Source organism: Equus quagga, chromosome 18, assembly GCF_021613505.1.
Source record: "Equus quagga isolate Etosha38 chromosome 18, UCLA_HA_Equagga_1.0, whole genome shotgun sequence".
Taxonomy (NCBI): domain Eukaryota; kingdom Metazoa; phylum Chordata; class Mammalia; order Perissodactyla; family Equidae; genus Equus; species Equus quagga.
This window is the reverse complement of record NC_060284.1, coordinates 22,493,241-22,516,625: the sequence shown is the minus strand read 5'-3', so window position 1 is coordinate 22,516,625 and position 23,385 is coordinate 22,493,241. Positions and strand designations below refer to the sequence as shown.

The following is a 23,385-nucleotide window of genomic DNA, read 5'->3' as shown; positions in this document are numbered from 1 at the left end:
CACTTTAAAAAAATCAGAAAATACAAAAATGATTTGATGAAGAATAATGAATTAAGATTTAAAACATTAGCAGATTACTAAACATATAGTTTTAGTTGAAAACATTTTCCCTGCGAGTTAACTGGCCAAATTTTGTTAAAAATAGATTATGCGTGATACATTTTTCCACTATATGAAAGGAGTAAAGTTGATTTTAAGAAATTACACTGGTTGCAGGCCGGACCGGTGGCTGAGTGGTTAAGTTCGCACGCTCCACTTGGGCGGCCCAGGATTTTGCTGGTTCGGATCCTGGGCACGGACATGACACCACTTGTCACGCCATGCTGAGGCGGTGTTCCACACACCACAACTAGAAGGACCTACAACTAGAATATGCACCTATGTTCTGGGGTGATTTGGGGAGAAGATAAAGCAGAAAAAAAAAAAAAGATTGGCAACAGTTGTTAGCTCAGGTGCCAATCTAAAAGAAAAAGAAAAAAAATTAACTGTTTGCAATTAATGTTTAGAAGAGTGGCTCACTTATATATTTGAGTGTATCATAATTGTTTTTTATTTAAGATCTCTAAATAATATATACTACCCTGCTTTCATCATGTTATAGCCATACTTCCTTATTTTTAAATTCCTACATTTTATGTAGGGCAAGCCTTCAGTAGACCTATGAAATAATTACTCCTCAGATCTGAATTCTCTTCAGCAGTTAAAATTTTTCCTTTTGTTCACCTAACATTAGAGAATTTTCTTCATATTGCTACTTAATATTCAAAGCTCTTTGGGTTTTTCTAGTAGTACTGTTGAATTTCTGTAATACTAAAGTCTTGCCTTTAAAAGAAGATTTTGAAAATAAGAATGTATGGCTGCAAGCAGTACTTCGTACGGGAAGGAAAACAGTGTACGGCAGCATTTGTCTTGCTTTAGTCAATGCTCACCTGGTTTGCCTTTGTGAATTGCTTTGGTTAGTCTGTTGAGCAGAAGCCTGCTGTTTGATTGTTTTGCAATTTTTGCCTCATTAATAGTCGAGTATAGTCCAAGGCAGTGATCCATCCCTGGCTGCCCATTACAATCACTTGGGTAGCTTTAAAAGTAGTGACAGTCATTAAAGTACTGATGGCTGGATCTCACCCCCAAACAGCCTAATTTATTTTGTCTGAGGGGGCTCTAGGGATCAGTAACTTTCAAAATCTTCCCAGGTAATTCAACTGTGCAGTCAGGGTTGAAAACACTGCCCTAAGGTAATTTCAATTTGAAAGCTTGGGAAATTTTGGAGTGGCCGTTCTAATTACAGACGATCAGTGAATGCTAACCCTGAATAGTCCCTAAACAGAAAGCTCTATTAACTATGAAAATGGGTTTCAAATACAGAACTTAAAACTTAACCAATAATGTGAAGAGAAGTATTATAATAATAGCTATTGTTACTTATTAACCATCTAAAGAATTCAGGCTTTTCACATGTTGCGTGGTTTTTTTGGTTTTTTGGCTTTTTGGCTTTTCAGCTCCTTTTAGCAACTCTGGAAGGTAGGGATTATCTCTTTTGTTCAAACAGTAAACTGAAGCTCAGAGAGAATGATTTATCCAAGGGGACATGCTGCTTGTAAGTGGCAGAGCCAGAAGTGGACCATATACGCATTTGATGTTATAACTTGAGCTCTCTTCACTATACTGTTAAAAGATAAACTGAGGCATGTTAAAAATTTTGATAGTTTGAGCTCAAATTGAGAAATCGATTTGAATGAGGCAGTGCCAAACTGGAAGTGGTTAGGAGTGCTCCACCGACAGGAGTTAATGGCAAGACTTTTATAGAGAAGATGCAGAAGCAAAGCAAGGAAATTATTTCATAGGCTCTGGCTGAAGTGGTCACCTTATTTGGGAAAGCCCAGTTGGCTGTTTGTGATTGCTTGTCTTTAGGTTTGATTTCTTAACTTAGAGGCATTTACAGGCTTAGGTCTTAGTTTGCTTAGCTAGGCTGCTAATGCTTTAGAGCCAACCACTGCAATCTAATGGCCTCCTTGTTTAATTAACTTAACCATACTATGCTATCGGAAAATTGGATATGTAGTTTGACTTAGCTTTAAATTTATTTCAGGGTTTTATTACCGTCATGTTTCTTTAGAGCCATAGATATCATCACTAGCAAAAAATATAGTGAGTGCTTCGTGTTGGGAAGTAGTAGAATATTTCTGACTTGGACAAGGTTTAGAAATTCGTGCTGGTGGGATGATGGTGGTAAAAGTTAACAAATGCAACCCTTTTGTTTAATTCAGAAAGTTTGTATAACTTGTAAGTGTCACTTTTGTTTAATGTTAGAAATTAACTGATTTTGGAATCTAGTTATTTGGTGAGAAATAGCACACACCAGGTTTTTGTCTTACCGTTAACCTAAACCATTTTGTAGCAACATAGTTAAGACTTTACTTACAGCGAAGGTATCATCACAAACTAAAGATTTTGGCCTTTTTCTAAATGTGAAAACCTCATTATAAGCCCTTACTAAAATTTTATGATTTTATAAAATTGGTTGGTCAGGTGGGTAGCAGGGGAAAAAATCATTATATTCCAACAGTAATTTATCAGAGAAGTCTTTCTATAAAAGAAAAAGTACGTTGTCTCGAAATATTAGGGAAGTATACGAAATGTATAGAATCTAAAATTGAGATATGTACACATAATAATCTTGGTAGTATTTAAAATAAACTTATTTAAATTGGAAAAAATTGACTAACCACAAAGCTGAAATTTATTTTAAGAATTATAATTAAAATCACTTGTTTTTAAATGAGGGAAATTAACATATTCAAAAATCCTGCTACAAATAAGGTAAATTAGTTCTAGAGCTGAAGTAGTTAGATATTTCTACTTCCCACTTAGAGGACCCTATCAGAAGTTAAGGAAAACCTGGCGATCATAAGTGATATGGAAATAAACAAGGACTCAAAGGGAAAAAATGCAGTTTTGCATATCATTTTCATAGTTTTCTAAAGGTGTCCAAATATTTCACTAGTAAAATGTAATTCTAATGGAATAATGACCTACCAGTGCCTAGAGTTAGTGTCTCTACAAATAAGCCTTCTCTGATGCATATAGAAAAGAGGCCTGTCACCTTGCTGTAGAAAAATAAGCTTGCTATATAAAAGTTACGTAACTTGCTTCTTTGATTTCTCTTCTGTCGACATTTTTCCACATCTGTTGAAGGTCAGTGTTTATGTATGCTGTGATGTTACTTAAAAAGTAAAAATGCTAAGGGTGAGAGTCAAGGAACTGCAAGTGTTAACCTTTTTTAATCCTCTCATACTTTATGCCCTAGAGAATTCCTATTATAAGTAGGACATATTTCCTTTTGTGTGGATTTGTATAATGCCACAGATGTTTATGATTACTTTATAAGGCATTGAAAATTTACCACAATTTTTAGTTAAATTACTTATTTACCATGAAAAACAGGTATTTTCCTATGAACACTACAAATTCATAAGTAAAAACACCAACTGGCATCACAAATTAATGCTTTTAGAATTTGACTTTAATAGTGTTAGGCAACTTTGAGTTACATTTTCTTTTTGTTTACCCTAGACTGGAGTCTGCTCTACAAAGTATGTCAAAGGCACTTGAAATATTTTTAAAGTTACGTGATGGGAAAAGAAGCATTTAATTCTGTGAAATGAATAATTCTCTCCATTCAGCACACATACATTGAGCAGCTTTGTGTCCAGTTCTGGGGGGAATTATGATAAATAAGACATTTCCTGTCCACAGTCAAGCTACAGAATGTTTGTAGGACATTATGATAAGAACAGAATTCTGTGGAAAGTCCCTAACAGAGTAGGACATCAACAGAAGTTTTCCTGGAGAAGGTCACATCTGAGCTGCCTATTCATTAAAGAATATGTTTCTACTATATCTAATTAACCAGTTGATATTTTGTAGTGCAGAGAAGTGCTTTCTTTGAATGGGTTACAAGTGTGCCAGGATACTGAGTCCTTCAGTCCTTGGGACAACCACATGGGGCCTGGGGTGAACAGGGACCCCCAAGCCTAGTCATCTCTGGTTATAAGCAGCCTCTTCCTTTTACCCCAGTGCTCCATACTGTTGTTACCATTTTCCATGTGTCCTGATATGAAGAATATTGAGAAAGTGGTGTAGAGAAATACCATTATGTAATGGAATCTCCACTTAGAGTTTCCAAGGGATCACAGACTTGGGGAAAAAAGATAAATCTAATAAGCAAACTTTTAATATGGCTTATTTTTTTCTTATTCTGGTAAAATATACGTAACATAAAAATCACCATTTTAACCATTTTTAAGTGTACTGTTCAGTGACATTAAGTACATTCTCGTTGTTGTGCAACCATCACCACCACCTATCCAGAATTTTTTTATCTTCCCAAACTGAAATTCCACACTCATTAAACAATAACTCCTGGGCCAGCCCAGTGGCGTAGCAGTTAAGTGCACACATTCTGCTTCGACGGCATGGGGTTCGCCATTTCGGATCCCGGGTGCAGACATGGCACCACTTGGCAAGCCATGCTGTGGCAGCCGTCCCACATATAAAGTAGAGGAAGATGGGCACAGGTGTTAGCTCAGGGCCAGTCTTCCTCAGCAAAAAAGAGGAGGATTGGCAGCAGATGTTAGCTCAGGGCTAATCTTCCCCAAAAAAAAAAAAAAAAACAATAGCTCCTGTTGACGAAAATAATCCATAACCAATCTATAAATGAAAATTTGGGTGAGTTTATCCTGAGCCAAAATGTGAGGACCATAGCCCAGGGCCTTCCTTCCCGAAGGAAGGAAGGGCATCAAAGAAGTGGGGTGTACAGAGTGGTTATATACCCTCAAAGAGGATGTTTCACATATGATTGAAATGTCCCTTTTACAATAGTCATGAGACTGCTCTGTCAGCACAGCAATTGATGGACACAGCAGGGTGGCAGTTTGTTGTCTCGAGCTGGGTGGTCACAGGTGAGCACAGAAGTCAGTTTCTAGCCTAGGGAAAGATGCATATCCTTAAGGAAATGCCAGTGTTGGGGGAGTTGCACCTTTATCTTAAGGGCCCTCGTTCTTGTCTTTGGGACATAGCAAATGTTTAAAGCAGATATACAATGCATGCTCAATGGCCATGTCAGGCCCTTTTGGAAAAAACAAAGTCAGGCCGAATTAGGTTTACACCAAATGGCTTCTTCATATACTCCAATATATCCTATTGTTTGTCATTTCTATTTGTCACTCCCCATTCTTCCCTCCCCCAGCCCCTAACAACCACCATTCTACTTTCTGTCTCTGAAGTGACTACTCTAAGTGCCTCATATACGTGGAATCATACAGTATTTATCCTTTGTGACTGCCTTATTTCACTTAGCTTGATGTCTTCAAGAGTCAGCCATGTTATAGCGTATGTCATAATTTCCTTCTTTTTTAAGGCTTTTAATATTTTATTATATGTATATGCCACATTTTGTTTATCCATTCATCTTTAGATGAGTTGCTTCAACCTTTTGGCTATGGTAAATAATAATTGGCATACAGATGTCTGTTTGAGTCCCTGCTTTCAGTTCTTTTGGGTGTATACCTAAAAGTGTAATTGCTGGATCATATAATTCTATTTTTAATTTTTTAAGAAACCACCATGCTATTTTCCGTAGTGGCTACACCACTTTACATTACCAACAACTATGCACAAAGGTTCCAATTTCTCCACATCCTACCTACCACTTAGCACGTGTTGTTTTCTGGTTTTTTGATAATGGCCATCCTAATGAGTTTGCAGTGGTATCTCATTGTGGTTTTGATTTGCATTTCCCTGAAGATTAGACATTAACATCTTTGCATTAGCTCGTTGGTAATATGGCCTGGTTTTTTTTTTTTTTTCTTTTCTCCCCAAAGCCCCAGTACATAGTTGTATATCCTAGTTGGCGGTCCTTCTGGTTCTTCTGTGGGGGATGCCACCACAGTGTGGCTTGATGAGCAGTGCGTAGGTCTGCACCCAGGGTCTGAACCAGCAAACCCTAGGCTGCCAAAGCAGAGCGCATGAACTTAACCACTTGACCACGGTTGCTGGTCTCTATGGCCTGATATGTTTAAAGATATTTTGGGGGGACTTGTCTAACCAAGGTTAACCAAATATTATTCAAAAGCAACTTATTGTGTAGTATTAGGTCAACCTAATCTTAAATTTTTACTGCTGGGAAGAATCTTGGAGATTTGAGAGTTGTTAATCTGAAATCCATTGATAGTTACAGAGTCCATGAATAGCCTGAATTAAAGCAAAATTCCATCAGATTCTCAAAAGTATCTGTGACCCTCAAAAATTTAAGAACTGGGGCTGACCCCATAGCCAAGTGGTTAAGTTCGCACGCTCTGCTGCAGGCGGCCCAGTGTTTCGTTGGTTTGAATCCTGGGCACAGACATGGCACTGCTCATCAAATCACGCTGAGGCAGCGTCCCACATGTCACAACTAGAAGGACCCACAACGAAGAATATACAACTATGTACTGGGGGGCTTTGGGGAGAAAAAGGAAAAAAATAAAATCTTTAAAAAAAAATTTTAAGAGGTGCTGACCCCGTGGCCGAGTGGTTAAGTTCGCGCGCTCCGCTGCAGGCGGCCCAGTGTTTCGTTGGTTCGAATCCTGGGCGCGGACATGACACTGCTCATCAAACCAGGCTGAGGCGGCGTCCCACATACCACAACTAGAAGGACCCACAACGAAGAATATACAACTATGTACCGGGGGGGCTTTGGGGAGAAAAAGGAAAAAATAAAATCTTTAAAAAAAAAAAAAATTTTAAGAAATGTTAATCTAGCCCAGAATCACCAAAATGTTAAAAAGTCATCTTTTGGGTAGGTGTAATTAAAGTGATTTTTAAAATGTCTATGTTATGCTTTTCTCTATTTTCCAAAATATCTAAAATAATCATGCATAGTGCATCTGATTTTTGTGCTACTTTAGAACTTAAGAAGTAAATCCATATTTAACTCTTAGATGTAAGTTTTAAAAAGTCTACAAGCTAAGAAGAAATAAAATGGACATAATATGTTCCTGTAATTGCTTGCTTTCTCTCAGAGTTACAGCATTCCCAAGTCACTACAAAAAGAACGGGCAAAGCTCTACAGCTACAAAAAAGTGATGTTTACCGTTGAATCCGTTTCAGCTGAATTCATTGCCATAAAATATTTGCGTTTGGAGGTTTTTTAATGAGCTTTTACTATAAAGAGAATGTCTAGGTTCTATAGCTAGAAAAGCAATATTTATCATTGAATTCATTTCAACTGCATTTTATTAAGGGAAAATATTTGCATTTAAGTTCTTCATAATGAGATTTTACTGATTTTCCTATAATATCTTTATATAGTACATACTATAATTTCTTTTTAAAGGTATTGAGTATTCTGGGTTTGTTTTTTTAAAGATTGGCACCTGAGCTAACAACTGTTGCCAATCTTTTTTTTTTTTCCTGCTTTATCTCCTCAAATCCCCCTTGGTACATAGTTGTATATCCTAGTTGCAGGTCCTTCTGGTTGGGGCATGTGGGACACTGCCTCAACGTGGCCTAAGAAGTGGTGCCATGTCCACGCCCAGGATCCGAGCCAGCGAAACCCCAGGCCTCCACAGCAGAGGGCGAGAACTAACCTGGCCACGGGGCCGGCCCCTATTCTGTTTAATTTTAAAACATTGATTGCTTAATTTTAAAAGCAACCAGAAAGAATTCTCATTAAGTATCTATGTTGGATAAATGGCTACATACCTCTGTTCAGTTTAGCATCCTAAAAAAACTGTGGGAAATCTTTAAGATTTTGTGAAGAACTTTGTAGGATATCTTATCTGTTCAAATTTATTGTCAAGTCTCCATATCTCCTTCAATCTTTTTGGCTAGATTTAAGAATACTCCAAGGAAGGCTTAACTCCCACCATTTAATATTCTTGGGCTTCTATTTCCTCTTCTGTTGAACTGGAACTAGGTAGTCTTATACAACTCTGATATTTGTTTGATCTGTATATCTGCTTAACTGTAATATTTATTTTGCAAAATTTTATATTTTATAACTACATTTTTAAAATTTATATCAGTTTTTTAAATTCCTGTTTTTCCTTTTGCAGCTGTATGCAGGAGCTATTCTTGAAGTGTGTGGATGAAAATTGGGGAGGTTCCCTCAAGTCCAGGGTATGTAAAGTTAACTCTAGTTCATTTTCAGTTTAATCATTTTAAATCAACATTTCACAAGAATAATTTCATTAAATAGTCGCAAGAAAGAAAGTAATAATGTCAGTAAGTATTTTTCCTTCTTAAGCATGAGTCTTACCATGTTAAGGATATGGTCCGTCTCTGAAAAAAAAATATGAATTTCTCCTAATTTTGTAGGCCTTGGGAAACTTTCTGTAAAAGGCTAGATAGTAAAAATTTTCAGCTTTAAAGGCAACAAGGTTTCTGTTGCAGCTATTGAACTCTGCTTTTGTACTTAAATGAATAAATGTGGCTGTGTTACAATAAAACTTTATTTACAAAAGCAGGCGAGCCAGATATGGCCCACGGACCAGAGTTGGCCAACCCCATATTAGAATCATAAACCTTCAGACACAGAAAGGAATTTTAAACTGTAGAACTGAGGTAGAAAATAGTTTTTTCACTATTCCTACCAACTGTGGTTGATTGGTAGTGATGCCTAGGATTATGACGCTACATTGGAGTTTTGCTAGAAGGAATACTGATTCATTAGCATCATCTTCATCAATTTTTCTCATTTATAACATGATTAATAGATGGTATAAAATCAGTTAATACCTACCTTATAGGACTGTTTTGAGGATTAAATGAGATAACATGTAAATCACTTAGTATGTATTTGGCACCAACAAATGCAGAGTAAATCATTTACTAATTCTATAAATATTTATTGAGTGCTTACTATATGTCAAGCACTATTCCAGTACTGAGGATATTAAATGGTAGGTATTGTTATTGTATCTTTATCTCCCTCTTCAGTTAATAAGTTTGTTACCATCATGCATATCCGTACTCATTTATTGGCCCTGTTTTTAAAAAACAAGACAATTCAAATCAGTACATCAGTTATAGCTACAGCCTGGCTCTTCTTTATATGCGAAATTTTGTTTATTTGTCTCCCGCCATTTCTCAGCCTATGACAATCTGGCTTCTCTTTCTACTACTTTATCTCCTATTAATCTTACTTGAGTCTAGCATTTGAAACTCTCTTCTCTTCACTTATGTGAATGCCTTACCTCCTAGTTTCCTTCTACTTCTGTCAGCTCTTTCCATTCTCCTTTCCTGGCATCTCATCTACCACCTACACTTCAAATGTTAGTGTTAGTCACTGTCTATCTTCGTATTTTCTTCCTTTCTTACTCTACGGGATGATGTCTCGCTCCCTCAGTTTCAATTGCAGTATTTACCTGACGACTCCCAATGTATATCTTTAGATCAAACTTGTCTTACATTTCTGACTACAAATGGACATTTCCACCGGTACAGTCTCATGGGTACCTTAAACCAATATACATATGAATCACCTAGGGCTCTTGTTAAAGGCAGAGTGTCATTCTGTAAACTTGGGATGGATCCTGAGATTCTGCATTTCTAACAGTCCTGTAGGCTGTGGCCCACATTTTTAGTAGAAAGGTGTTAAACCCAGCATGTCCAAAACCTGAATTAATCCTCATCTCTGATAAAACTATACCGTCTTCTTCCCGGTTTCCACGAATGGCAGTATCATCAAGCAAAAGCAGAAGCAAGAAACCCAAGAATCATGATTAATCTTTCCCTCACACTTTATACTCAGTCACCAAGTTGTCTCTTTTTCCCCTCCTTCATCACTTTCAAATCTTACTCCTTTGGCCTTCTCTATGATTTTAATGAAGTCTTTAGCATCTTTTTCAGAAAGATTGCTTACTTGTTTTCTGCTCTACCTGTCTCTGTTCCCTTTTCTTACTTCTGTTGCCTCTTCCACACAACTACCAAAAAGACGTTTCCGTAAGATCTTTGATTATGTGGCCCTCTTGCGTAAAATCCCATCACATACAGAATAAATATCAGACTCAATAGCGTCATATACCAGGCCCATCACGACATGGTCTCTCTTTTCTAGGTTCACACCTCTAGTTCACTTGCAGAACTATTTGTAGTTCTCTGAACTCTGACCTCTAAGTCTTTGGACCTGCTGCTTGTTCCTGCTGACTTATCCCCCTTCCCAATTCTTGTGGCAAACTCATTCAAAATTTAGTTCAAACATTAATTTTGGGTGGCCTTTGAACAGAATTTTTCACTCTCCCCTTTGTGTTCCATAGCAGTTCCCACATATTACAATACATTTATTTGGCTTACTGGTCTTTACCTCTACCAAATTAGGAACTCCTTAAAGCCCAGAATTTTAAAATTTTTTATCATTAATATACCCAGAATCTACCTAACACTGTAAGAGGAATTCAAATATTTATTGAATGAATGAATGGATTCACTAAATTTATTTAATTCAAAGGTGCCCCTACTTTTGACAAATGGGAATCTGGTGGAAAACCTTTGTTTACATTGGTTACATACCCTTGATGGATTTATAATCTCCAAAGATTCCTTTTCTGACTTTATTATTCTGAACTGAGAACTCATAATCATTTTAGTCTGTCTTATCTTTAATATCGTACCTCTAGTCTCCCAAGATTCTCTTAATTATTTAAGTTGCCCTTCTCTGTGTTTAAGTGCTTTTAAATTGTCTTGTTGGGAGGACCCAAATGACTCATAATTTTGCACTCCAGATGGTTTGTATACAATAGTAAATTTTCTTATTTTAGAAATACTCTTAAATACCCAGTAGCTTTCATTGAGCACTGTTGAGAATTCAGTTCTCTCGTTGTTTGTTGTTGTTGTTCTGTTTGTATTGTTGTTTCTGGGTATGATAGGACATTTTTATTTAGAATATTCTGATTCAAATATACTTAGTTTTTAATCAACAGGAAAACATCTAATTATCATTCCATGTAATTTTATGTGACAGTTCACAGGTCCTAATCATACCTGCCATAAGCCCTTATAATCAAATCTTAAAACCAATTGAATATGTTGGATGACAACTTATAATGTCATCAAAGGTATATCATTAGATATAGCTGAGTATATTTTGTCTCTTTTTCATTTATATTTTCACTTGTTTATGATTTTCAAAATAAGTTAATTGAAACATTTTTCTTTAACCTCAAGACCTATTCTTCCTATTATCCTCTCATCCCCAATTTTATCCATTTTTTTGGAACAGGGAAGAGGATAGATTTTTTGAATACTCTTTTTAGTTCACTCTGAAGAGCCTCTGAATCATAAGAAGAGTCCCACAACTTCCCAAGCAGTGTGTGTAGCAAAACTTAGCTCGTACGTCTCCTGGGGGGCTGCTCAAGTGACATGCCAGTGAGAATCCTGAGGGAAAAGCTTAAACATTTAATCTGTTTTCTAATCACTTCTGTCTGCTTGATCACTTTGAAGTGTTATTTAGAAAACTGCCGTTGTAATGGCAAATAATTAAATTGGCAGAAGAACATCTTCTGGAAATAGAGTAACTGGGTTAATTTCTTTAGGAATCTCTGAACTGATATCATTGAGCTATTTTTCAAACAGCAGCAAGTAAACTAGAAAATAAGTTACTATGAGGTCTTTTTGCAAGTCCCTTGAAGTCTCATATAGCCTATCCTAGTGCCATGGGTATACAATAAGTACTCAAATGTCTGTTAAAAAATTAATCCACTGCCTGTAAAATGTGATTTGCTACTACAGGGCATTGAACAGATATTCCTTCATTCAAAATTGGGAGGCTTGTGGATCTGTGCTTCACAGCGAGCAGAGAAAAGAACTGATGAAAATAGTCATTAGTGACTTATCTTAATATTCTTTTTAAATTTGTTCACTCATTCCAGCCTGTTAAAAATCTGTTGAGTGAGTAAAAGTTATTAAATGTTCTAGGCTCTGTTATGAATACAAAAAGTATATAAGAATAGTTCTTTTCCCCAGAGAGATTTCTTATGTAGTAGGGAACACACTGTGGTAAAGGGTGTGTGAGCACAGCTGACATAGCACGTTTGGCAAAGGGGTGGTATAAAATGCATCAGGATATCATAAGATCATTTTTGTTTGGGGACTTGGGGGTCTGCAGAGTATTTGGACAAATCCTAAAGGATAAAGTTAATAGAGAAGATATCCTCATAAACCAGAATAACATAGTCAGTTTTATTTTGAACTGAATTGGAAGTTTAGGTGGGATATCTGAGACTCTTCCACCAAGTCCTCAAAACCTTAAAAACAAGCCATTTACTAATCTTTGTTTTGCTGTCCTAAATGCAAGTATAGACCTTCATAATGAAACATGTCTATAGTGCTATTTCTAGTTAATTCTAAGTTTAAAAAGTAAGTTCTCAAAAGGGTGTGTGTCACTGTAAAATCTAAGTAGAGAATGATAACATAGAACTGATATTAAGAACTACCAAGGATCTAAATGAAATGTCTCAGTTGTATTTATTTTAGAAAGATGTATTCTAAATTTTTTAACTTGGACAATTAGACGTGATCATTACTAAAAAGTTGCTAAAATTCAAATCAACAGCAGCCCAAAAAAGGGAAAGCATTCATTTAAAACTTCCTCAACCATGTGCTCCAGATATAACACTCTATTAAAATAAGTTAACATTTCTTTCAGTTGTTATGTGTATTGTGCTAAGTATTTTATATTTTCTGACTTAATGAAGATTTTTTAATGCTTCTGGGCTTTTTCCTTTGCAGATGTATATTTATGGATAAATATATAAATATAACATTTTTCCGTCTTTTTGTAACAACTGTAGGAAACAAACTGATCTATAACCTGCTTTTTATATGTAATGTGAGTTGGCTTCTATATCACTAAATATAGATTAATGTAGTTTTTAATGACTGGATGCATTCGATGGTGTGGTCCACGTTAATTTAACTAGTAACCTTTTACACATTTAGATTATTTCCAAATTTCCAGGCTTGGTTAGCAGGACCTTGCATTTTGTTGTAACTGCTAGTGCCATCAAGTAGATTCCCACCCCTAGCGCCCCTGTGGACAGCAGAGCGGAACCCTGCCCAGTCTTTTTGCGCCATCCTCTCACCTTCTGGTGCTCTATCAGACAATGCTCTGCTCAGTGCTCCACTCCGACAGGCAGGTGGTATGGGTCCCTGACCAGTAGATGAACCCAGGCCACAGCAGCAAAAGTGCCAAATCTTAACCACTAGACCACCAGGGCTGGCTGTCTTGCCTTATTGTGTAATTATTTCCTCAGAATAAAGAAATTCCAAGACCAGCCCCATGGTTTAGTGATTAAGTTCAGCGCACTCCACTTCAGTGGCCCATGTTTGGTTCCCAGGCATGGACCTACACCACTCATCAGCCGCCATGCTGTGGCAGTGCCCATCTACAAAATAGAGGAAAATTGGCACAGGTGTTAGCTCAGGGCAAATCTTCCTCAGCAAAAAAAAAAGAAGAAATTCCTAGAAGGGGACCTGCAGGTTTAAAGAGTATGTACATTTTAAGACTTTCGGTTCATTTTACTAAATACCTTCAGGAAGGCTGTGTCCATTTATATTCCCTCCACAACTAACCCCCAGCAAAATCCTTCTCTCCACCCTCTCTCTAACCTTAAATACTCTTTTTAATTTTTGTCACTCTGACTGAGGGTACCTCATTGTTTTATTTGACATTTCTTTGATTGAGGTTGAACATTTATTTCAAATGTTTACTGACCGTTTGTGTATTTGCCCGTTACATTTTCCTGTCCTTAGTCTATTTCTCTACTTAGTACTTATTTTCTCTTAATAATTTGTAAGAACTCTTTTATACGTTATATGTTAGAGATGATTTTCTCCAGTATGTCATTTTTACTTCTAAATTTTATTTGTAGTGGTGTTTTGCTTTCCTGAAGTTTCCGTTTTTATATGGGCTTATCTGGAAAGCATTTCCTTTACAGATTTTATATTCCATATTCAGGTTGTCCCTGTTAAATGCTATGTTAGTATGTTGAACCTCTCTCTTTTTTTTTTTTTAAACACTTATCATGACTGAAATTATTAGATGTGTGATTACTAGTTTAGCATCTTTCTTCCCTACCAGACTGTAAACTCCGTAAGAGAGGAATCACGTCTGTTTTATATAGCCTTATCTCTGCCCTCTGGCATACAGTTAGGTATTCAATAAATATTTGTTGCATGAATTGAAAATGTTAATCCATCTGGAATTTATTTAGGTATAAGATATGATGCCAGCACCTGTTTTCCTATATTTTCCCAAATAGTTTGACAGTTTTCTCGAACGTGTGTATTGAATAATTCACACACATACCCTCGATGCGCACACACACACAATCAGTCTCACCCTTCCCACCTCCCTCTCTCTGATTTGAAAGCTTTTACCGTGTTAAAAAATTGATACAGAGCCAGCCCTGTGGCCGAGTGGTTAGGTTTGTGCACTCCTCTTCGGCGGCCTGGGGCTTCGCTGGTTTGGATCCTGGGCACGGGCATGGCACCACTCATTAGGCCATGCTGAGGTTGCGTGTCCCACACAGCACAACCAGAGGCAGTCACAACTGGAATGTGCAACATGCGCTGGGGGTCTTTGGGGAGAAGAAGAAGGAAAAAAAAATTGGTACAGATATTTTCGTCTCTCTAAATTTCCTGATCTGTTTCTTTGTTTAATCTATTCTGGTATCAGTTTCACATAGTATATTAATAAACAGTTGAACAAATCCTCCTCTCATATCTTACTTTTTCTAGCTGCCCTGCCTGTTCTCACACGTTTACTCTTATAGCTGAGCTTTACTCTCATTTTGTTAGGCCCTCAAAATCCCATTGGAATTTGGGATTTTGATTAGTTTGAAACAATTAACATCTTAAAATATTTAGTCTTCCCATTGAAGAGTATGATCCGTCTTTCCATTTATTTATATCTGTTTGAATTTTCATAGTTTTTCCATAAGACCTGATGTTTTATTTATTGAGTTATTTATACTTTTGCTATTGATCTTTGTGGTTAGCTTGTATTTGAAAGTGAATAATCTGCATTGTTTTCTTCTCTAGCTTTCGTCAGGAGTGATAAACCCAAACTATTCAGAGGACTGCAAATCAAGGTAAAGTGATTTTAATGGAATCTCTTTTTCCAGCATTAATTTATTGTTTTTTGAATCAAAATAAATATTTGAGTAAATAATTGGTTTTTTCTTAAATTAAGAGACTTTATTTCTTAGAGCAATTTTAGGTTTACAGAAAAATTGATGTGAAGGTACAATATTCCCATATACTTATCCCCAACTCCCCCCCAGTTTCCCTTATTATTAACATCTTGCATCGATGGGATACATTTGTTCAAATTGATGAACCAATAGTATTGATACATTATTATTAACTAAATTCCATAGTTTGCATAGGGCTTATTCTTTGTATTGTGTAGTTCTAGGAGTTTTGCCAAATGTATAATGTCATGTATCCACCATCACACTATCGTACAGAATAGTTTCACTGTCCTAGAAATCCCCTGTGTCCTGCCTGTGCATTCCTCTCCTCACCTCCCCCCAACCCTCGACCCCTGCAACCCCTGATCTTTTCACTGTCTCTATACTTTTGCCTTTTCCGGAATGTCATGTAGTTGGAATCATACAGTATGTAGCCTTTTCAGATTGGCTTCTTTCGCATAGCAATATGCATTTAAAGTTTCTCCATATCTTTTCTGTAGCTGGATAGCTCATTTCTTTTTAATGCTGAATAATATGAATAATATTCTATTGTGCTATGGTTTGTTTTTTCTGTTCGCCTATGGAAGGGCATCTTTGTCACTTCCAGTCTTTGGCAATTAGGAATAAAGCTACTATACACATTTTTGTGTAATTTTTGTGTAGACATAAGTTTTCAACTTATTTGGGTAATTACCTAGGAGCACAATTATTGGATCGTGTAGTGAGACGTTTAGCTTTGTAAGAAACTACCAAACTGTCTTCCAAAGTGGCTGTGTCATGTTCCAGGCCCACTAGAGATGAGTGAGAGTTCCTGTTGCTCCACATCCTCATTAGCAGTAGGTATTGTCAGTGTTTTGGATTTTAGCCATTCTACTAAGTGTGTAGTGTTATCTCATTGTTGTTTTAATGAGCAGTTCCTTAACTGAGCATCTTTTCATAAGCTTATTTGCCATCTGTATATCTTCTGTGGTGTGTCTGTTCAGATATTTTGCCCACTTTTTTAATTTTAATTGGGGTAAGAAAAAATACATAACATTAAATTTACCATCTTAACTATTTTTAAGCATGCAGTTCAGCAGTGTTAAGTATATTCACATTGTTGTGCAGTAGATCTCTAGAATTTTTTCAGTTTGCAAAACTGAAACGGTGCCCATTAAACACTAATTCCTGCTCACCCCTCCTCCCAGACTATGGCACCCACCTTTCTACTTTCTGTTTCTGTGATTTTGACTACTTTAAATACGTCGTATGAGTGGAATCATACAGTAATTGTCCTTTCATGACCGGCTTATTTCACGTAGCATAATATCCTTGAGATTCATCCATGTTGAAGCATGTGACAGGAGCTGTTTCCACTGATATGATCATAAGATTCTTTAGCCATGTAGTGATGGATTACGTTAATTCATTTTCAAATGTTGCACCAGCCTTGCATACCTGAAATGAATCTGAATTGGTCGTGGTATATAATTCCTTTATACAATGTTGGATTTGATTTGCTGATATTTTGTTGAGAATTTTTGCAGCTAGTTTCTATGTAATTTCTTATTTCTTTGTTGGACTAAAATGAGTTTTTGAATAAATACTCAAATATTTAAAAATAATTTATGTAGATAACCTGACTGAAAATGTTTAAGTAGTAATGATATTGATTCATTAGCTTGGCGGGCCTATATTTCTAAACTCCACAGGTGGGTTGAGAATATACCAAATGCTAATAGTCACATCAGACCTCGTCTCCATTTCTAGAGTTCATAACCCTAGACGACCTGGAAAACTGAAGCATATATTCCTGAAAGAAGTCCTCAGAGCTCCCTTCATCATCACTGCTCCATTTTTAGTTATGTAATTCTACTTAATCTAGCAGTGAAGACTGATCTCTTAACAAATGGGATTGTGTTTATTGTCACAATTACCCAGAGTAAGAATTTCTCAGAGCTCTCTAGAGAAGTATTGGACCCAACTAGTAGGTGTAAAGTTTCAGGAGTCTAGCCTCGTTATAAACTTATTACAACAAAATCATTAGATTTCTTAAACCAAAGCAAATTTAAAGTCCACTGTGGAATTCTGTCAGATAATGTGTATGCACAGCCTATTTCAACATTGGCCTTATACGGTCATTAGATGTAGATAAGCTGGATTGAATTGGTTGGGACCTCAGTTGAGGCTGACAAAGCTCTTCTAAGCAAATAGTAATGATGATGTCCCTTTTTTTGTAGTATGTTCGTGGTTCAGACCCTGTACTAAAGCTTTTGGACGACAATGGGAACATTGCTGAAGAACTAAGCATCCTCAAATGGAACACAGACAGTGTAGAAGAGTTCCTGAGTGAGAAGTTGGAACGCATATAAAAGTTGCTTAAATTTTGTCCTATCCTTTTGTTACCTTTGTATCTAATGAAATATTACAGCTCCTAGAAAATAATTTAGTTTTGCTTCCTTCCATTGCTCAGTCTTTGCCTGTGGGGCATTGAACATCTGATTAAAAGTTGAAGTGGCAGCACAGCCCATGATATCTAAGGAGTTGGCAAGCTTAACAAACCTGTTTTTTATAAATTTCCATTCTCCTACATTTGTTGATACCACTAACAAAATGTTTGTATTAGACTTGTGGTTAATTATGCAAATGAAAGTTTGTGATAATTGGTCCAGTTTTACGAACAACAGATTTTTAAATTAGGGAGGTTATTAAGGGAGATGATTACTATGCCTCCTGTGCTGTGTGCTCCTTGAAAGTAATGACAGAAAACTACAAAGCAAGTAAGATAGTCTAGCCTCCACAGATTGCCTGCTCCTCCAATCCGCTCATATTTTTGTATTACCCAGCTTTCCTTTAAATAGAAACGTTATAGTTTATAATGAATGCACTGCATAAAAACTTTATGGCTTCATTATTATGAAACAGATTCAAGATCTACAGTAAGAGTGAAACATTCACAAAGATTCGCATTAATGAAGACTACACAGAAAACCTTTCTGAGGATTTGTGTGGATCTGATATCCGGCAAATTTTTGTGCTTTACATTCTTACAGAAAAGTCAATTTAAAAATAAATCATTTGTAAGACCAAAATATAAATAAAAGGTTTTAAAAATCTATCTGAATTTGAAATTCTTCCTATTTGTCCTTTCATGTTTAAAAATGATATGTTTCTCAGTGTATTTTTATTTTTTATTTTCATATAGGCCTTTTTTTCTTATCATAACTTCTTATTGTGGGCAATACTATTTTGTATTTGTCTAGCAATTTTCTTATTTCCAAAGTGCTCCCATTTATGAACACATCTTTATTGATAACATATAAGAAATGTCTTAAAATATAGAATTTTTATTAGTTATTAAAAATGATTATTTTTGCTTAACCTTCTATGTGGTAAAAGTGACTTCTTCATAAAAGGTGGTTTTCTAAGAACAACATTCGTCCAAATGACTTCAGGTCATTTAAACCTCTTACTGATGTGTCAGATTGGTCTAATATCATATATGTCAACTTAATCTCAGGATAAATTCTTATAATCTGGAAACTTCCTTAACTTTAGATTTTGAACTAAACCACCTTAAAGGCATTTGAAAGTCTTGAAAAACAAATCTACCAGAAAAGGTTTATAGAGTGTTTATTTTTGGTAGAGATCAGTTATTAATCTTTACTATCGTCTTATGTCATATCATATTTAAAATTAAGAAGTATTTTTTTTATTTTTTGCTAAGGAAGATTAGCCCTGATCTAACATCTGTGCTAATCTTCCTCCACTTTATACATGGGTTGCCACCACAGCACGGCTGATGAGTGGTGTAGGGCCATGTCCAGGATCCAAAGCCGTGAACCCAGGCTGCCAAAATGCAGCACACCAACTAAACCACTACACCACAGGACTGGCCCCAAGAAGTATATTTTTAAAGTCAGCAAGAGAATGAATAAACCCTCGGCAATTTAGTTAATCAAAATAAGATACTATGAGAAGTCCTAGCAAACAGACTATGGTCTACTTTCGGTCATCCAGAATAATGGAGAGGGCCATAGTTTTGGCAGTACAGCACCCTGGATAATGCAGCACTAATCCCTAATGGTGGTTGTTACTTCAGAGCAAGAGGGAGGTGAACCCAGTCATGGATGGGGAAAAACAGCAGGAGACGAGTCGTGGAACAGAAGGGATGAAACTTCATAACTTCTGAGATCGGCATGAAAAACTAATCAGACTGCTGTCTGGGCAGGAAGAGCGAGTTAAATGAGTGTCTGGCATTGGGACTTAAAAAAAAAGTGAAGAGAAACCCAAAAAGTCTATTATGTTGAGGTTATTATGCGAGATCAAAAGAGACTGAAGAACCCCACAATATCTTAGAGCTTGAAGTTCTTGAGTTAATGAATAAACATGTTTATCTACGAAGCTCCACTGTTTTAATTGGGATGTTCGAGTTAATCAGCCAGTTCCAACTGTTTTTCACCAATTCCAATGAAAGAACAGCTAAAAGCTTTTTAAAGAAACAAAGAAATCTTGATTACCAAGAAAGGGGTATAAACAGTAATCCAAAAAGTACCGCTTTGTAGCCAAATTCTGACATTTGATTAAGCTTATTCAAGTTCACAAATATGGGTATGTAATAGTCACTTGATATTTATAAATTTGCTCCCCCTGCCAAAATGATGTTACTTATAACCGTTTAAGTTAATTTATGTCTAAATTCCAGAATTTGGCAAAAGCCTCTTACAAGGAGCTATGAGCAAGAACTGACATTTCCTGTTTTAAGAGGATTTGTAGCTTGAAAGCTAGTCTAAAATTAAAGTTAATAAAATGCATAAAATACTTTTGAAAGCAAATACTGCAAAACTTTGGAAATTAAAATTGGCAGTAGCTAGTATGTGAAAGCATGTCTACAAATACATGGGAAGTAGGAGTACCGAAAGGAGTACAACTAGGTAAGTATTTCTTTTACTTGAAAATTAAAGTACCTTTTGATTACTTTCTGTGGTGGCAGAGGACTTTTTCTGAGAGGAGTAGGCCTGCATTTGTGATCAAAAATTCAAAATAGACTTGCTGATTAAATATAAACATTTCACCTTTGAACTGGCCTTTGGCCCAGGAATCAATAGCATGATTATTTATTTATTATTATTTATTTAGAAATACTGAGGGAATAAAACTAAGAATAATGGTCTGAAGCCTCTAAAACTAGTCCTTTCCTGTTAGCCACTCTTGAAACACACTTTACCAATACAGCATTTTCTCTCTCCAGCATTATGAAGAGATTGAAGTTTAGACCTTGAAATTCAAAACTTTTTGAAAAACCATTTCGGTAGAGAAACTAAGCTACAGTTGATCCTTTATTATTCATGAATTCCATATTTACATATTCACCTACTCATTAAAATTTAATTGTAACCCCACAATCAGTACCACCAGCACTGTCAAAGTCATAGGTAGACGTGGGCAGAGCAGCAAACAATTTGTTTCACCCAGTGCACATGTTCCCAGCCAAGGTCAAACTGGGTGACAGTTGGGGCCGGCCAGAAGGTGCAGTGGTTAAGTGCGTACATTCCGCTTCTCGGCGGCCCGGGATTCCCAGGTTCAGATCCCAGGTGCGGATATGGCACTGCTTGGCAAAAAGCCATGCTGTGGCAGGTGTCCCACGTATAAAGTGGAGGAAGATGGGCATGGATGTTAGCTCAGGGCCAGGCTTCCTCAGCAAAAAGAGGAAGATTGGCAGCAGTTAGCTCAGGGCTAATCCTCCTCAAAAAAAATAAATAAAAATTTAAAAAAGAACTGGTGACACTCTACCTTGTTGTGGCCCTTGAGTGTAGTGCTGAAGTAATGTCTAGTGTTCCTAATAAGTTCATGAAGGCTGTGATGTGCCTCGTGGAAAAAATACGTGTTTTAGGCAAGTTTTGTTCAGGCATGAGTTACAGTGCTACTGGCCATGAGTTCAATGTTAACAAATCAACAGTATATATTAAATAAGGTGTCTTTAAATAGAAACACATAGAACAAGGTTATGTCTCGACGGGTTGACAAAGATGTTGTGACCGGAGGCTCCCAGGAACCTGACCCTGCTTTTCCCTGAGAGCCCTGGTATTTGCTAATTCAGAGTTTGCGTCGACTTTATAGAAGATAATCACTACCATGAGTACCGACAACCGACTCTTATTTTACATTTTTATTGAGATGTAATTCACATTTAAAATTTATCCACTTAGAGTATGCAGTTCAATGGTTTTTCAGTATATTCACAGAGTTGTGCAGCCATCACCACAATCTAAATTTAGAACATTTCATCACCCCAAAAAGAATTCCTATACCCATTAGCGGTTGTTGCCACGCCCACCCATCCCCAGCCCTAGACAACCACTAATTTTCTGTCTCTGGATTTGCCTATTCTGGACATTTCACATAAATCGAATCGTACAATATGTGGCCTTTTGTGTCTGGCTTCTTTCACTTAGCATGTTTTCAAGGTTCATCCATATAGCATGTGTCAGTACTTCATTCCTTTTTGTGGCTAAATAATATTCCTTTGTGAATATACCACTTTTTATCCATTATCTGGTAGACATTTGAGTTGTTTCCACTTTGGCTATCGTGAATAATGCAGCTATAACATTTATGTACAAGTTTTTGTGTGGAAATGTTTTCATTTTCCCTAAATATATACCTAGGAATGGAATTGCTGAGTCATATGCTATCTAAGTTTAACCCTTTGAAGAACTGCAAAACTTTTGCATAGTGGCTACACTGTTTTCCATTTCCACCAGCACTGTACAAGGGTTCTAATTTCTGCACATCCTGAATTTCTTGATGTCTCAGTAAGAGTACTCATTTTACAGTCATATCATCAGGGACCATTGAGATGTGTTAAGCACTTTTCCCTCCACTAAATGGTCCTCAGACTGTAATTCTCTTTTAATTCTTTAGACGATATGTTTTCTTCTCTCAATTTTACCTGCCTCTTCTGCCTTCTGTCTCTTTACTGGATTTTAACTCATTTTTCTCTTCCCCAGCTTCAGTCATGAAAAATTTATGTCCCAACATCTGGTAGAGGTCACATTCTAGTGGGAGAGGCAACCATTCAACAAAAGTACAAGTATATAATTGTAATTATGGTAGAAGCAATGAAGAAGAAAAAGTTTCTAAAAGAGAATTAGAAAAGAAACTGAGTTCAGAGATCTCTGAAGGATGTGGCATTTAAACTGAGGCCCAAAATATGAACAGACGCTATCCAGGAAAAGAGTGAATTGAAATGCTTTCCAATCAGAAGGAAGAGCATGTGCAAAGATCCTGATTTAGTAGAAAGTCTGGAAACTTCACATACATGAAAGAAGGCCAATGTGTCTGGAAACTAGTGAGCCAGAGGGAAGAGTAGTAGGAAATGAGATGGGGAAGGTTGACAAGGAAGATCCAGTTCGTGCCATCTTGAGAATTTAGTTATATTCTAAGTTTGTTTGTAGAATAAAACCAGAAAAGGAAAAAACGTAAGCTGGAGAGTGACAAAATCCAATAAGATCAACTCTAAAGGTCATGAACAATTAGTAAATATTCAATCATGCCTATGTAAATACTTCAGTGCTTTATCTAGTTCTTTCACTAATGACTAATAACCTCTTTAGGAGCCTCTAGTATACAATTTGCTTTGTTATTGGTGAGGAAGATTGGCCCCGAGCTAACCTGTTGCCAATCCTCCTCTTTCATCTTGAGAAAGATAGTCCCTGAGCTAACAACTGTGCCAATCTTCCTCTATTTTGTACGTGGGACACTGCCACAGCATGGCTTGATGAGTGGTGCACAGGTCTGTGCCTGGGCTCTGAACCCTTGAACCCCAGGCTGCTCAAGGAGAGCACAAAAACTCAACCACTACTCCACCAGGCTGGCCCCTACAATTTGCTTTTTAAAACTACTCATCAACTTGCTTTGAGAACAAAATGTTAAATTTTCAGAGATTCCAGTGTTCATCTCTATTATATTCAAAGGATTCTTAGAATATTCACCAATTATGTAGATAGGAATAATAGGAAGTGCCTACTAGTTCACACCACACTCAGACATTCTCTTCACCCGATCTTTGAGCCGAGCACTAATCTCAATTCTAGCTCCAGTGAAAGATCGTGGAGCTCCAGCCTTGGAACTGTTTGACTCAATATCTCTGACAGTCTTTTCTTGTCACCCACCT

General features: G+C 36.7%; 1 protein-coding gene across 1 annotated transcript in view; it reads left to right on the top strand.

The window, feature by feature from the left end:
- Nucleotides 1-18,327, top strand: part of SELENOF (selenoprotein F) — a 37,066-nt gene extending 18,739 nt beyond the window's left edge. Inside the window, exons 3-5 of the mRNA XM_046645762.1 lie at nucleotides 8,094-8,157; nucleotides 15,079-15,128; nucleotides 17,450-18,327. Of these exons, the coding sequence (XP_046501718.1) occupies nucleotides 8,094-8,157; nucleotides 15,079-15,128; nucleotides 17,450-17,581 (246 nt within the window). The 3' untranslated portion in view covers nucleotides 17,582-18,327. The remainder of the gene's footprint in view (nucleotides 1-8,093; nucleotides 8,158-15,078; nucleotides 15,129-17,449) is intronic.
- Nucleotides 18,328-23,385: the final 5,058 nt, after the last annotated feature.